General features: G+C 47.1%; 1 protein-coding gene across 1 annotated transcript in view; it reads right to left on the bottom strand.

The window, feature by feature from the left end:
* LOC126424613 (basic proline-rich protein-like) overlaps positions 1-14,081 on the bottom strand; it is a 147,872-nt gene that overhangs the window by 62,987 nt on the left and 70,804 nt on the right. The window contains exon 3 of the mRNA XM_050087351.1: positions 11,277-11,802. Within this exon, the coding sequence (XP_049943308.1) occupies positions 11,277-11,802 (526 nt within the window). The remainder of the gene's footprint in view (positions 1-11,276; positions 11,803-14,081) is intronic.

Consider the following 14,081-nt stretch of genomic DNA (forward strand, 5'->3'; position numbering starts at 1 on the left):
CGAGGCTTCATAGTCCAAAGACACACAAAACACTCATCGTAGGTCACGAGTGACTACTCCGCAACACGACTGGTGTGTGGTCTCAACTGCAAGACTTACAGCTGCTTCTGAATTCGAAGTTCCCCTGCATCCGTTGTATCAGGCAGGTCGACAGCAGTGGGTCTGTATGGCAGGTGATCGGACAGGACTCTTTATTGTGTGGTTTTTGTCACCGGTCTTTCGACTCGTTTGCAGCTGCCTTGCACCTCTCACACTCTTAAGCTGATCTTTACATCTCTACTTAACCGCTACATTCAACATTCTCTGTAACCTGCCAGTTCCTGAATGCTGTACCAGATGCCCCTCTAGTATGTATCCTCCAGAACCTTCTTCCCTCGACCGCCCTTTTCAGTAATTCGTCATATTGCATTTCATCGATCAACTTCATTTTTAACGTTCATCGGCACAACCACATTTCAAACAGTTTCTGTTTTCTCCTCTCTGGATATCAGAAGATGCTCGTTTCATTTACATTCTGTGCTCTGCACCAGACGCACACTTTTGGCGGCGGTTTTATTTGTCTCTTCCAGCCTACCTGTGCTATCTTCCTTTCTTCAGCCTCCCCGTTTAATTTTACTTCCTATATAGGAGAATTCTCTTGCACTTCTCCCCCCACCCCGTCGTTTCCTATTTTAATGCTAAGGAAGTCATTGTACGAGTATTGTCCATCATGTTGGTCCATGCTCTGTTTATCACCAAGCCATATTCTGTCTTGCTGTTCCTTTCAGTAACTTCTCTAAATCCTTTCTACATACGGTATTTTGGAGATATCAAGTGATAACTGAGCTGTGAATGAATAGACAGACTGTCCTCACCGCAGATGGATCCGGCTCTAGTTTATAGAAAAACTCTGGTCGCAAATTTGTCCGGGGGAAAAGTTGAGGCGGCTAGAATCCCACAGACGTCGCAGGATACCAGGTTGGTGATGCTGGGTCTTGACGGGGAACGCGTCATATTGCAGTGGTGTAGAGAGCTTTCCGTCTTCTTTCATTGTGGGAATAATTCTGTAAGGTCAAGATACAAGAAAATTCTATACTGCAACCTAAAGTACAGCTATTAAGATTTGGAGGTGGTCCATAATTTCTCTTCATGGATTATAATGCCCGTTCGCACTGATCTGCCATTGTGGATTAATTTATTGTGGGTGAAGATATCCACAGCATGGACTGACTAGTGAGTTTCACGAATACGAATAACTTTTGTCATCGGTCTCCTGACCGGTCTGGCGCAGTATGACACGATTTCCTCTCCCACGTCAAGCACGGAATCTTACGGAGCATTTGTAGGATGCAAGGGGATGTCGGAATTGCAGTCCTTCCACCAGTACCTACATAGATTTTTCCGCTCAAGGACAGTATCGATTTCAAATAAACCTCTGAACCAAACCACCTAGCAGAAAGCATGCCCCAACGTCGCCAAGCACGTATAACATCTAGGTGTAATCATATTCTCCATTAACTGTTTGTTCCTTGTTTTGATTTTTTTTAAATCTTTTGCTTCATAACTTTCTTTTATTTTCAACTTTTGGAAACTGCTTTACAGCAAATAACTTGTGATTACAGTTTACGTTATTCTGTAATCTTTCTACCACCGTGTTCAGGAAATATGATCTCATTTGCTGATTATGGTCAACATTTGAACACTCAGGTATGTGGAGGGGTTTTTTCCTCCTCCTCCTCCTCCTCCTCCTCCTCCTTCTTCTTCTTCTTCTTCTTCTTCTTCTTCTTCTTCTTGTCAAGGAGTAGCCCTTGTCACGATCTCAGTCGATCAATATCATGATCTGTTACCTTGTGGTTCGTAGTTCAACACTTATTTTCTTGTTCTTCCTATGGGTATATATTCAAGCCCTTTTACTCTGTTTTCCTCTATTAACTCGTTAAATGAATAAATTACCCACTCACTTCTGATGTTTACATTTCTTATCTGATCCCTCAGACTGCAAACTTTCACACATCTCATACGTTTCATTTCAAAGACCTGCAAAACCATTTCGTCTTGCTTTCGTGTTGTCCTCTAGTATGACAGGTACATCAAGCCAGGTGAGGCCAATACTTTGCAATTTCTTTTCCTCCACACTTCACAGCCTAGTGTTCTGTGTACTCTGCTACACATCATATTATATTTCGTTAATTTATTCCGTATTTTATTTTCAAGTTGGTAGCAGAGTGACAACCTAGGAAGTTAAAAATTGGAAACTTTTTTCCAGAACATGACAGTTTGGCGGTATTTGGAACGCACTGGATATCTTCCTCCAAAGACGTAAACCTACCTGCGCTAATATCTACCCTTACGTGAATGTTGACCAGAGTAAATGAAGGCTGGATATCGGAAACACTCGGAACATAGCTGTGTCAAAATACTGCACAGCTCACTGGTGGCGGAAGCACACTATGCTACGCATCATCCGACCCGTTGCTATTTCAGACCAAGCAGCATTCACCTGACGTCCAGCATGCTACATGCTGAGTTAGGTACGACAAAAATAATAAGCTTGCGAAATTTTGGACCTAAACCATGCATACATCGACCGACACACATCCCCAAGTAGCGAACATGCGCAGCGGGCAACCAGTCTTAAATACCAGACAGAAGAGCAGCAATAGAAGCGTGACCAAGCGACGGGATATCAGAACACACTCAGGTAAGGCACGGTTACGAGCACATACAGATGGGTAAACACGCAAACTACAGTACCACGAACATGCATTACATCTACACTGATCAAGCTTTGGAAGAGATACTGCATGCAAACAGCAAGCATTAGTTAAGAATGCTTTTACAAAAAACAATAGCAGAAGGGGGAAAGCTACTAGCCGAAGCGAACTGTGACGGTGAGTTGTGAGACGTACACCGCCACCGGTCGTTCTCTGCCACAGTCGGATCATCGCAGGATGAAAGAAGTGCGAAAAGTAAAGGGACACCTATTTTGGCTTAGGTGCACAACAATTATTTTCGAGAAAATGGCGATCAAACTTTCGATTCGACTTCATTAGTCCACTCGCAAAAGCAAGTGAGTTGATAGTGTCGGTTACACCGTCAGCGAGATCGCACCGCTAGTTCCTGCTACTAATAAGGCGAGTACACAGTTCGCTTGTTACATATTTTTTCGAGCTTCAAACAGGAGCGACTAATTTTCAGTTACCTGCGTAGTTACTAGTTTATTTTTGTAATTTCTTGCGTGTTCGAGTGCTTACTAGGCACAACCTTTTATTTCAACAACAGTGTAGTGTACATTAACGCCATTACTATCGACCCTCGTATCGTACATGCTTTTGTTTGTTTGGTTAGAACAGCTTCAGTGTCGGTTACACCGTCAGTGAGAGCACACCGCTGTGGCCGCCCCGGGTACTGCCTGCACTGAGGTTGAGCCCTCACCCGTGGTCGAGTGGGAGATCATTCCACAGTCTGGCAGGCAGCGAAAAACATTCCGAGGGGCCGATCGTAGGGCCTCCCCGGTTCGTTTGACGAAAAGGTTTCGGGCGTTATCTGTGGCTGACGACGTCTCTGAGCTGGATGCAATCGTCCACCCTGTTCCAGAGGAAGCTTCTCGGCCCGCAAGGTCTGGGCATTCACAGAGGGTGTGTTTGCCGGTAGTTGGGAGCTCCACCGTTAGGCGCGTAATGGGGCCCTTAGGAACATGGCTGCCCAGGTGGGCAAGGAAGCCAGTGTGCATTCCGGGGGGAGTCATTCCGGATGTGGGAAGGGTGCTTCCGTATGCCATGAAGAGTACAGGGTGCAGCCAACTGCAGGTGGTGGCTCATGTCGGTACTAAAGACGTGTGTCGCTTTGGATCGGAGCAGATTCTGTCTGGTTTTGGGCGGCTAGTGGAAATGGTAAAGACTGCCAGTCTTACGTCCGAGCTTAAGGCGGAGCTCACCATCTGCAGCATCGTCGATAGAAGCGACTGTGGTCCTTTGATGCAGAGCCGAGTGGAGGGTCTGAATCAGAGGCTCAGGCGGTTCCGTGAGCGTGTAGGCTGCAGATTCCTTGACTCGCGCCATCGGGTGGTGGTTTTCCGGGTTCCGCTTAATAGGTCAGGAGTCCACTACACAAAGGAGGCGGCTACACGGGTAGCGGGGGCTGTGTCGAAGGGACTGGGCGGTTTTTTAGGTTAGAGGCTCTCAGGGAATCACAGAAGAGGCGTCCGCCTAAAAGTCGGCAGTTTAAACACAGTAAGGTACTTGTAAAAACGATTGGTATTGTAGTTGTAAATTGTCATAGCTGTGTTGGGAAAGAAGCAGAGCTCCAAGCCCTAATACAAAGCACTGAAGCTCAAATAGTTCTAGGTACAGAGAGCTGGCTAAAGCCGGAAATAACTTCAGCCGAAATTTTTTCAACCGATCTAACAGTGTTCAGAAAGGAGAGATTAAATACAGTTGGTGGTGGAGTATTTATTGCTGTCAGAGGTAGTTTGCCTTGTAGCAGAAACTAAAGTAGATAGTTCGTGTGAAATAGTATGAGTAGGGGGTTATACTTGATAGTCGGACTAAACTATTAATTGGATCGTTTTACCGACCCCCCGACTCAGAAGAAATACTTGCTGAACAATTCCAACAAAACTTGAGTCTCATTTCAAATAGGCACCCCACTCATACAACTACAGTCGGTGGTGACTTCAATATACCCTCGATATGTTGGAAAAAATTATACGTTTAAAGCCGGCGGCAGGCATAAAACGTCATCCGAAATTGTACTGAATGCTTTCTCAGAAAATTATTTTCAACAATTAGTTCATGCGCCCACTCGAAGCGTAAATGGTTATGAAAGCACACTTGACCTCTTAGCAGCAAATAATCCTGGACAAATAGTGAGTATTGTGACCAACAGAGGGATTGGCGACCACAAGGCAGTTGCTGCTAGGCTGAATACCGTAACACCTACAACCATCAAAAAGAAACGCAAAGTATATCTGTTTAAAAAATTTGATAAAAATGCTCTTAACGCCTTTTTAAGAGACAGTCTTCACTTCTTCCGATCTATAAGTAAGTCTAGAAAAGTTGTGGAATGTTTTCAAAGAGATACTATCGACAGCAAATGAGATACATATACCACATAAATTCATAAGTGGTGGTACTGATCCCGCATGGTACAAAAAACGCGTCAGATCGTTGTTGCAGAAGCAACGAAAAAACATGCCAAATTTAAAAGAACGCAAAATCCCCAAGATTGGCAAAGTTTTACAGAAGTTCAAAATATAGCGCGTACTTCAATGCGAGAGGCTTTCAATAAATTCTGTCTCGAAATCTGGCAGAAAACCCAAAGAGATTCTGGTCATACATACAGCACACCAGTGGCAAGACGCTATCAACAGCTTCACTGCGCGATAACAACGGTGAAGTCACTGATGACCGTGCCACTAAAGCAGAGTTATTAAATACGGTTTTCCGGAACTCCTTCACCAAAGAAGACGAAGTAAATATTCCTGAATTCCAATCAAGAACAACTGCCAAGATGAGAAACATAGAAGTAGATATCCTAGGTGTACCAAAGCAGCTTAAATCACTTAATAAAGGCAAGGCCTCCTGTCCAGATTGTACACCAGTCAGATTCCTCTCAAAGTATGCTGATAAAATAGCTCCATATTTAGCAATTATATACAACCGCTCGTTCACAGAAAGTTCCGTACCTAAAGACTGGAAAATTGCTCAAGTCACACCAATACCCGATTTGCAGCAGGATTTTGGACCATATACTGCATTCGAACATTATTAAGTAACTCGTACAAAAGATTTATTGACCATAGCACGGATTCAGAAAGCATCGTTCTCTTGAAACACAACTAGCTCTTTATACTCATGAAGTAATGAGTGCTATCGAAAGGGGATGTCAAATTGATTCCATATCTTTAGATTTCCGGAAGGCTTTCGACACGTGCCTACGGAGTATCGCCTCAGTTGTGCGACTGGGTTTGTGATTTCCTGTCAGAAAGGTCACAGTTCGTAGTAATAGACGGAAAGTCATCGAGTAAAACAGAAGTAATATCCGATGTACCCCAAGGAAGTGTTATAGGTTCTCTATTGTTCCTGATCTACACTCCTGGAAATTGAAATAAGAACACCGTGAATTCATTGTCCCAGGAAGGGGAAACTTTATTGACACATTCCTGGGGTCAGATACATCACATGATCACACTGACAGAACCACAGGCACATAGACACAGGCAACAGAGCATGCACAATGTCGGCACTAGTACAGTGTATATCCACCTTTCGCAGCAATGCAGGCTGCTATTCTCCCTTGGAGACGATCGTAGAGATGCTGGATGTAGTCCTGTGGAACGGCTTGCCATGCCATTTCCACCTGGCGCCTCAGTTGGACCAGTGTTCGTGCTGGACGTGCAGACCGCGTGAGACGACGCTTCATCCAGTCCCAAACATGCTCAATGGGGGACAGATCCGGAGATCTTGCTGGCCAGGGTAGTTGACTTACACCTTCTAGAGCACGTTGGGTGGCACGGGGACGTGCATTGTCCTGTTGGAACAGCAAGTTCCCTTGCCGGTCTAGGAATGGTAGAACGATGGGTTCGATGACGGTTTGGATGTACCGTGCACTATTCAGTGTCCCCTCGACGATCACCAGTGGTGTACGGCCAGTGTAGGAGATCGCTCCCCACACCATGATGCCGGGTGTTGGCCCTGTGTGCCTCGGTCGTATGCAGTCCTGATTGTGGCGCTCACCTGCACGGCGCCAAACACGCATACGACCATCATTGGCACCAAGGCAGAAGCGACTCTCATCGCTGAAGACGACACGTCTCCATTCGTCCCTCCATTCACGCCTGTCGCGACACCACTGGAGGCGGGCTGCACGATGTTGGGGCGTGAGCGGAAGACGGCCTAACGGTGTGCGGGACCGTAGCCCAGCTTCATGGAGACGGTTGCGAATGGTCCTCGCCGATACCCCAGTAGCAACAGTGTCCCTAATTTGCTGGGAAGTGGCGGTGCGGTCCCCTACGGCACTGCGTAGGATCCTACGGCCTTGGCGTGCATCCGTGCGTCGCTGCGGTCCGGTCCCAGGTCGACGGGCACGTGCACCTTCCGCCGACCACTGGCGACAACATCGATGTACTGTGGAGACCTCACGCCCCACGTGTTGAGCAATTCGGCGGTACGTCCACCCGGCCTCCCACATGCCCACTATACGCCCTCGCTCAAAGTCCGTCAACTGCACATACGGTTCACGTCCACGCTGTCGCGGCATGCTACCAGTGTTAAAGACTGCGATGGAGCTCCGTATGCCACGGCAACTGGCTGACACTGACGGCGGCGGTGCACAAATGCTGCGCAGCTAGCGCCATTCGACGGCCAACACCGCGGTTCCTGGTGTGTCCGCTGTGCCGTGCGTGTGATCATTGCTTGTACAGCCCTCTCGCAGTGTCCGGAGCAAGTATGGTGGGTCTGACACACCGGTGTCAATGTGTTCTTTTTTCCATTTCCAGGAGTGTAGATTTGTCGAGCCCATGCCACGTCGTGTTGCGGCACTTCCGCGTGCTCGCGGGGGCCCTCCAAGATATTAGGCAGGTGTACCTGTTTCTTTGGGTAGTAATTGAATACGCATGCCTATACCGATTTCTTTGGCGCTTCGCTGTATAACCCTGCCTGGTGAGCATGTATTTATAAACGGCAGTATACACTTGCAGGTGATAACGACTAACTAGCGGTAACCCCCCTCCCCCCCCCCCCCCCCCGCCCCCGGCAAGTCAGCAGCGCATATATGGTGGTGGAAATAAACGGTGACATTGCTCTACGAGTGACACACATCCATGGTGCAACCTAAGAACGTGCAGGAACTGCATCTTCACAATCATACAAGCAGGGGGAGGACCACGCAGTAATTTGGAAACGCTTAGAGGCGAACGAGGTCTGAAGAGTTGGTGGGGCTGTAAATAAGGTCTGTAATTTATGTGCTAATGCAACGCGAGAGCCGGCAACAGGTGGCCCCAAATCTCTCCTCGTACAGAATAGGCCGAGCCAACTTGCTTCGTTAAAAGGCACAAAAGTCGCCGTTAAGTAGCCTGCGCCAAACGATGGCCTTAAGATATTATCTACGGGGAAAGAGTTGGGGGGGGGGGGGAAGCGGAACGGGGAAGGTTTGTCTCAAATCTAGTCGTATACGCCGAATCTATCACAGCTCGGAACCACGAGTACTTAGCAAATAAACTGTGTAGCCAATAATCCTTCTTAGTGTATTATTTGTAGTTTCGCTTTAATCTCACCAAACAGTTGACAAATATCATCATCATCATCATCATCATCATACCTGGACTTGTTGCTAACGCAGCAGTAATACAATTATGAGTCTCTAAAACAAAATTCTTGGCCGTTGTGTGTCATAAACAATGCCCATGTTTCAACACTACAAAATTCTCTAAGAATGCCGTGACGGAAAGCTACGCCACTAAAAAAAGTTATTTCATTAACAGATGATGACACCTTTCGTTGATTCGTTAAGGAGACGGTGATAGGGCGATTTTATCACCAAGGAGTAACGGTATAACACAGAATGAATATTACTTACAGGGACGGACTTCAGTATTTGATTCCTGACAGCAAAAGAAATTTAAAAAAGGTTGATATCAATATACGTCCAGAACGGAGAGTGACCCTGCGTAAAAAAGGAAAATATAACATGGTGCTAATTTATAATTAATAAACTGATATTTGCCACCGTCGATGGCACTGAAGGTTAGATTCCACACAATACAGACGGTCTCCATTCCTTCCAAATTCAGTGAGAAGGCCAGGTGTGGCTTGGATTCAAAAGAACAGTGTTCAACTGCGACATTTACGGCGAATAAATTAATAAGATATGGACTGATCCCCCATGATAAACAAAACAGATCAGAACACTGTTGCAAAATCAACGACAAAAGCACACCACATTTTTTTTAAAAAAGACGCAGGATCTCCAAGATAAGTGACGTTTTACCGAACTCGAAACGTAGTGCGGATTTCCACATGCTTTTAATACCTTCCACAACAAAACTCTATCTGGAAATCTGACAGAAAAGTAAAATACACCAGCGGCAAAACGCAGTCAATACCATCATTGCAGAATTAAGGCTGTGAGGACGGGCCGTGAGTCGTGCTTCGGCCGCTCAGATGGTAGAACACTTGCCTGCGAAAGGCAAAGGTCCCGAGTTCGAGTCTCGGTCCGGCACACAGTTTTAATCTGCCAGGAAGTTTCAACTTTTAAGAATACTGTGCAATAGTGTTCACCAAAAAAGATCCGATCTGTGGCAGACAGGAAACTGGCTCTTCTACGACGACAACACACATGCACATGCACATACAGCCATCTCTGTTGGACAGTTTTTGGCATGGTTCCGCTGCTCCACGCACCTTACTCTCCTGACCTGCCTCCACGCATGAAAGGGCACAGATTTAACAACATTGAAAAGTGAAGAAAAAACCGAGGGAGGAGCTGTCAGCCATTTCTAAAGATGGCTGCAAAAAAATTTTCGAACAATGGAAACACAAGTGGGACAAATGTATTCGTTGTAATGCAGAGAATTTTGAAGGGGATGAGGTTGTTTTGTAAACAATTTGAAAATACATAGCTTTTAAAAACAATTCCGGTTTTTCTTGGGTACCCCTTGTAAATAATTCGGAGATGCAAATTTCGGTCTCGACCAGAACCTCCCCTTGGACGGTTACTGAAAGCATGGAGTCTAAAATCGTATCGTATGGGATTAACACGGCCGTAATCCAATCTACACTACTGGCCATTAAAATTGCTACACCACGAAGATGACGTGCTACAGACGCAAAATTTAACCGACAGGAAGAAGATGCTGTGATATGCAAATGATTAGCTTTTCAGAGCATTCACACAAGGTCGGCGCCGGTGGCGACACCTACAACGGGCTGACATATAGAACGTTTCCAACCGATTTCTCATACACAAATAGCAGTTGACCGGCGTTGCCTGGTGAAACGTTGTTCTGATGCCTCGTGTAAGGAGGAGAAATGCGTACCATCACATTTCCGTCTTTGATAAAGGTCGGATTGTAGCCTACCGCGATAGCGGTTTATCGTATCGCGACATTGCTGCTCGCGTTGGTCGAGATCCAATGACTGTCAGCAGAATATCGAATCGGTGGGTTCAGGAGGGTAATACGGAACGCCGTGCTGGATCCCAACGGCCTCGTGTCACTAGCAGTCGAGATGACAGGCATCTTATCCGCATGGCTGTAACTGATCGTGCAGCCACGTCCCGATCCCCGGGTCAACAGATGGAGAAATTTGCAAGACAACAACCATCTGCACGAACAGTTCGACAACGTTTGCAGCAGCATGGACTATCAGCTCGGAGACCGTGGCTGCGGTTACCCTTGACGGTGTATCAAAGACAGGAGCGCCTGCGATGTTGTACTCAACGACGAAGGTCGCATCCGTGTTTGGCGACATCGCGGTGATCGTACATTGGAAGCATATATTCGTCATCGCCATACTGGTCTATCACCCGGCGTGATGGTATGGGGTGCCATTGGTTATAAGTCTCGGTCACCTTTTGTCCGCTCTGAAGGCACTTTGAACAGTGGACGTTACATTTCAGATGTGTTACGACCCGTGGCTCTACCCTTCATTCGATCCCTGCGAAACTCTACATTTCAGCAGGATAATGCACGACCCCATGTTGCAGGTCATGTACGGGCCTTTCTGGATACAGAAAATGTTGGACTGCTGCCCTGGCCAGCACATTCTCCAGATCTCTCACCAATTGAAAACGTCTGGTCAATGGTGGCAGAGCAACTGGCTCGTCACAATACGCCAGTCACTACTCTTGATGAACTATGGTATCGTGTTGAAGCTGCATGGGCAGCTGTACCTGTACACGCCATCCAAGCTCTCTTTGACTCAATGCCCAGGCGCATCAAGACCTTTATTACGGCCAGAGGTGGTTGTTCTGGGTACTGATTTCTCAGGATCTATTCACCAAAATTGTGTGAAAATGTAATCACATGTTAGTTCTGGTATAATATATTTTTCCAATGAATACCCGTTTATCATCTGTATTTCTTCTTGGTGTAGCAATTTTAATGGCCAGTAATATATGTCACGTAGGACTCGCCCTGACGCTGCATTGTCTCTGTGACGTCAGACGAGCTACCTGTCATTTGTCGTAGGCTCTGCGTCCCGCAGGTTAGGGTCCACGTCAGTGCTATAGGTGAAAGAAAGAGCAAGCAGAGAGGAAGCCGCCAGCATGCTGTGGAGTGGAATGTGGTGGTGACTTACCTATGTAGGGCAGGCTGCGGGTGGGGGAGTGCGTGTAGCAGACCGGGGGCGGCGGGGGCGGGCCTCCCGGCGGCTGCGCGTACCCGTAGTAGGCGGCCGGGGGCGGCGGCGGGGGCGGGTACGCGTCCACGACCGCGGTGGGGGGCGGCGGCGCGGGTCCGGAGGCGGACGATCCGGTGCTACCCGCGTACGCGTCGTGCACGGGGGCGTACGAGCCGCCCCCGGAGGGCGCGCCCGAGCCGCCGGAGGCGGACGACGACGAGCCCAGCGGCACCACCTGGCCCGCCGCCGTGCTGCCGGAGGCGGACGCGGACGCGCCCGACGAGCTGCCGGAGGCCGGCTGGTCGTAGGCGGGGGCGGGCGCGGGGGCGGGCGCCGACAGGTAGCCGCGGTGGTAGCGCTGCGCGGCGGCGGCGGCTGCGGCGGCGGCGGCCACCGGAGGCGGCACGGCCACCGGGGGCGGCGGCGGCGTCGAGTAAGCGGAGCTCTTGTGGTGGAAGTAGGGCGGCGCCGGGTAGCACAGCTCCTGCGGACAACACAGATCTCTGCACCCCTCGGCTCCCTGCAAAGTGGGCGTCACGGAGATAGGCACCGCAACGTCGACTCACAGTCCTACGGCATTGCTAGTTAGCGATAATTTCAAATTATCTAAATTGAAAGACCACGGCAGAGGGAAAGGGAAGGGGAGACACTGACGAGATCAGCTGCATCGGGAGTTTATGCAGAATTAGCGGCGACGAGTGAAGATGTGTGTCGGACCGGGTCTCGAACGCGGGACCTCCAGCTTACTAGGTGGTTGCGTTAACCACTGCCCCACCCGGACACAGCGTTTACGGGAAATGTGCCGAGTGTCTCGGCAGCCTTCCTTGCCCCTGGCTGACCCGTACTCCCACCTTCCCCCCACCTATCGGAAGTTCCTGTCTAACTTTTGCATGCCCGCTAATGTTTAAAGCCCTGCTGGAGGCCGAACAATCTGCATACACACTGAAGCTTGTGAATTAATTGTCCATCGAGGCGAATCCGTTATACGGATGCTTAGTGTATATTCTTTCGGACATTTCCGACAAAATAAACACCACACATTGTTGTTATTTCAAATGTTTGCAAAAATTCCGAAAAAAATGTTAAATATCTCTACTTTAGTCTAGAATATGTTGAAGAACTTTCGAAAAGAAAATTCTTGCCAATTACTAAGAAAAAAATAAAAAGTAACCTTTCAAGAAATTTTGAACAAAAATATTTTTTTTTCTTCGAGTTGTGGGAAAAATAGAACCAATGACATACCTGGATTGAAAATAATGTGTGAACATTCTCAAATCAATTGAAGACATAAAGTGTGAATATGAGTCCGTTATCATATTTTTGGCACTTTATTTTACAGCTCCGTCTTGATCACAAAAATTTAGTTACCTTTCACTATGATCGGTTTCGGCTACTGCCATCTTCAGATCACAAAATATTCTGATGTAGTATCAATGTCAAACCAAACATGTAGGTACATAGTAAGTGCTCTTACTATGTACCTACATGTTTAGTTTGACATTGATACTACATCAGAATATTTTGTGATCTGAAGATGGCTGTAGCTGAAACCGGTCATAGTGAAATGTAAAAAGAAAATGTGATCAAGACGGACCTTTAAAATAATAATAAAAAAAACAACATTCTCCAAGCTTATAGATCGATGTGATACATATTTTATTGTGAAAACATAAAACTACTCCGAGGTAAAAAATAAAATACCATCCGGGTAACGAAAAATGTCGTCGCTAATGAAGTAGCGTTCCGTCGGACCCTGTAAAAACATCCGACAAGAAATGTGTTAAGAAAGCCAGATACTTGGGGCGGCGTTATTGTACCGTGCCATCTACGGACGCATTTTATTTACGTCACACTACGAGCGCGGTAGCCGGCCCAAGTGGCCGAGCGGTTCTAGGCGCTCAGTCCGGAACCGCGCGACTGCTACGTTCGCAGGTTCGAATTCTGCCTCGGGCATGGATGTGTGTGATGTCCTTAGGTTAGTTAGGTTTAAGTAGTTCTAAGTTCTAGGGGACTGATGACCACAGATGTTAAGTCCCATAGTGCTCAGAGCCATTTGAGCTATTTTTTGAACTACGAGCGCGCCATGCTCAGAGCCATTTGAACCATTTTTTGAACTACGAGCGCGCCAGGGCGCGAGAACTTGTACGCCGCCGCCAGGGTTTTAGTTCGGAGGGCTTGCACTTAATACGATCGAGAATGTTTTCTACCGCCAGAAAATTTATCTGTAGTTCTTACTGACCCTATGTCACTGCAGTCACCAGCCATATCGCCGGTATACGCTGCGTAACAGTAACTGTAGGTGCTTTGAGGCCGATATTTCCGTTGAAGTCGAGCAAAATACATTTTTGTCTGTGGTTTTGTGAAAGCCAAGTTGTATCGAAGTGTAGTACGAGAATATTGTCCTCAGCACGCAGTAAGCACACTTTACACCAAACTTTGTTCTTCCTGCTGCCGTGTTTCTACATTCCATTAAAATTATTTGTACATCATTATAATTTCTGAATCAAAAACGAAGACCTGAGGTCTCTGAGTCAGCATAATTTTTTTTTTTTTTTTCACGGAGATCACTCTGCATTTTTCTAGCCGTCGCATACTCTCCTTTCTCACAGTATCAAAGTATAGTTCTACCCATAGCTTTTTGTCGAAATTGTGAAATTCCGTTTTCATTTATATCCCTTTCTTGGAGAATCAAAACACGTGTTCTCATTTAGAAATTCTGCCGATGTTACTCACTGTTGATACGGAATTCGGAAATAGAATGTT

The sequence above is a fragment of the Schistocerca serialis genome, chromosome 10 (assembly GCF_023864345.2).
Source record: "Schistocerca serialis cubense isolate TAMUIC-IGC-003099 chromosome 10, iqSchSeri2.2, whole genome shotgun sequence".
Classification (NCBI taxonomy): domain Eukaryota; kingdom Metazoa; phylum Arthropoda; class Insecta; order Orthoptera; family Acrididae; genus Schistocerca; species Schistocerca serialis.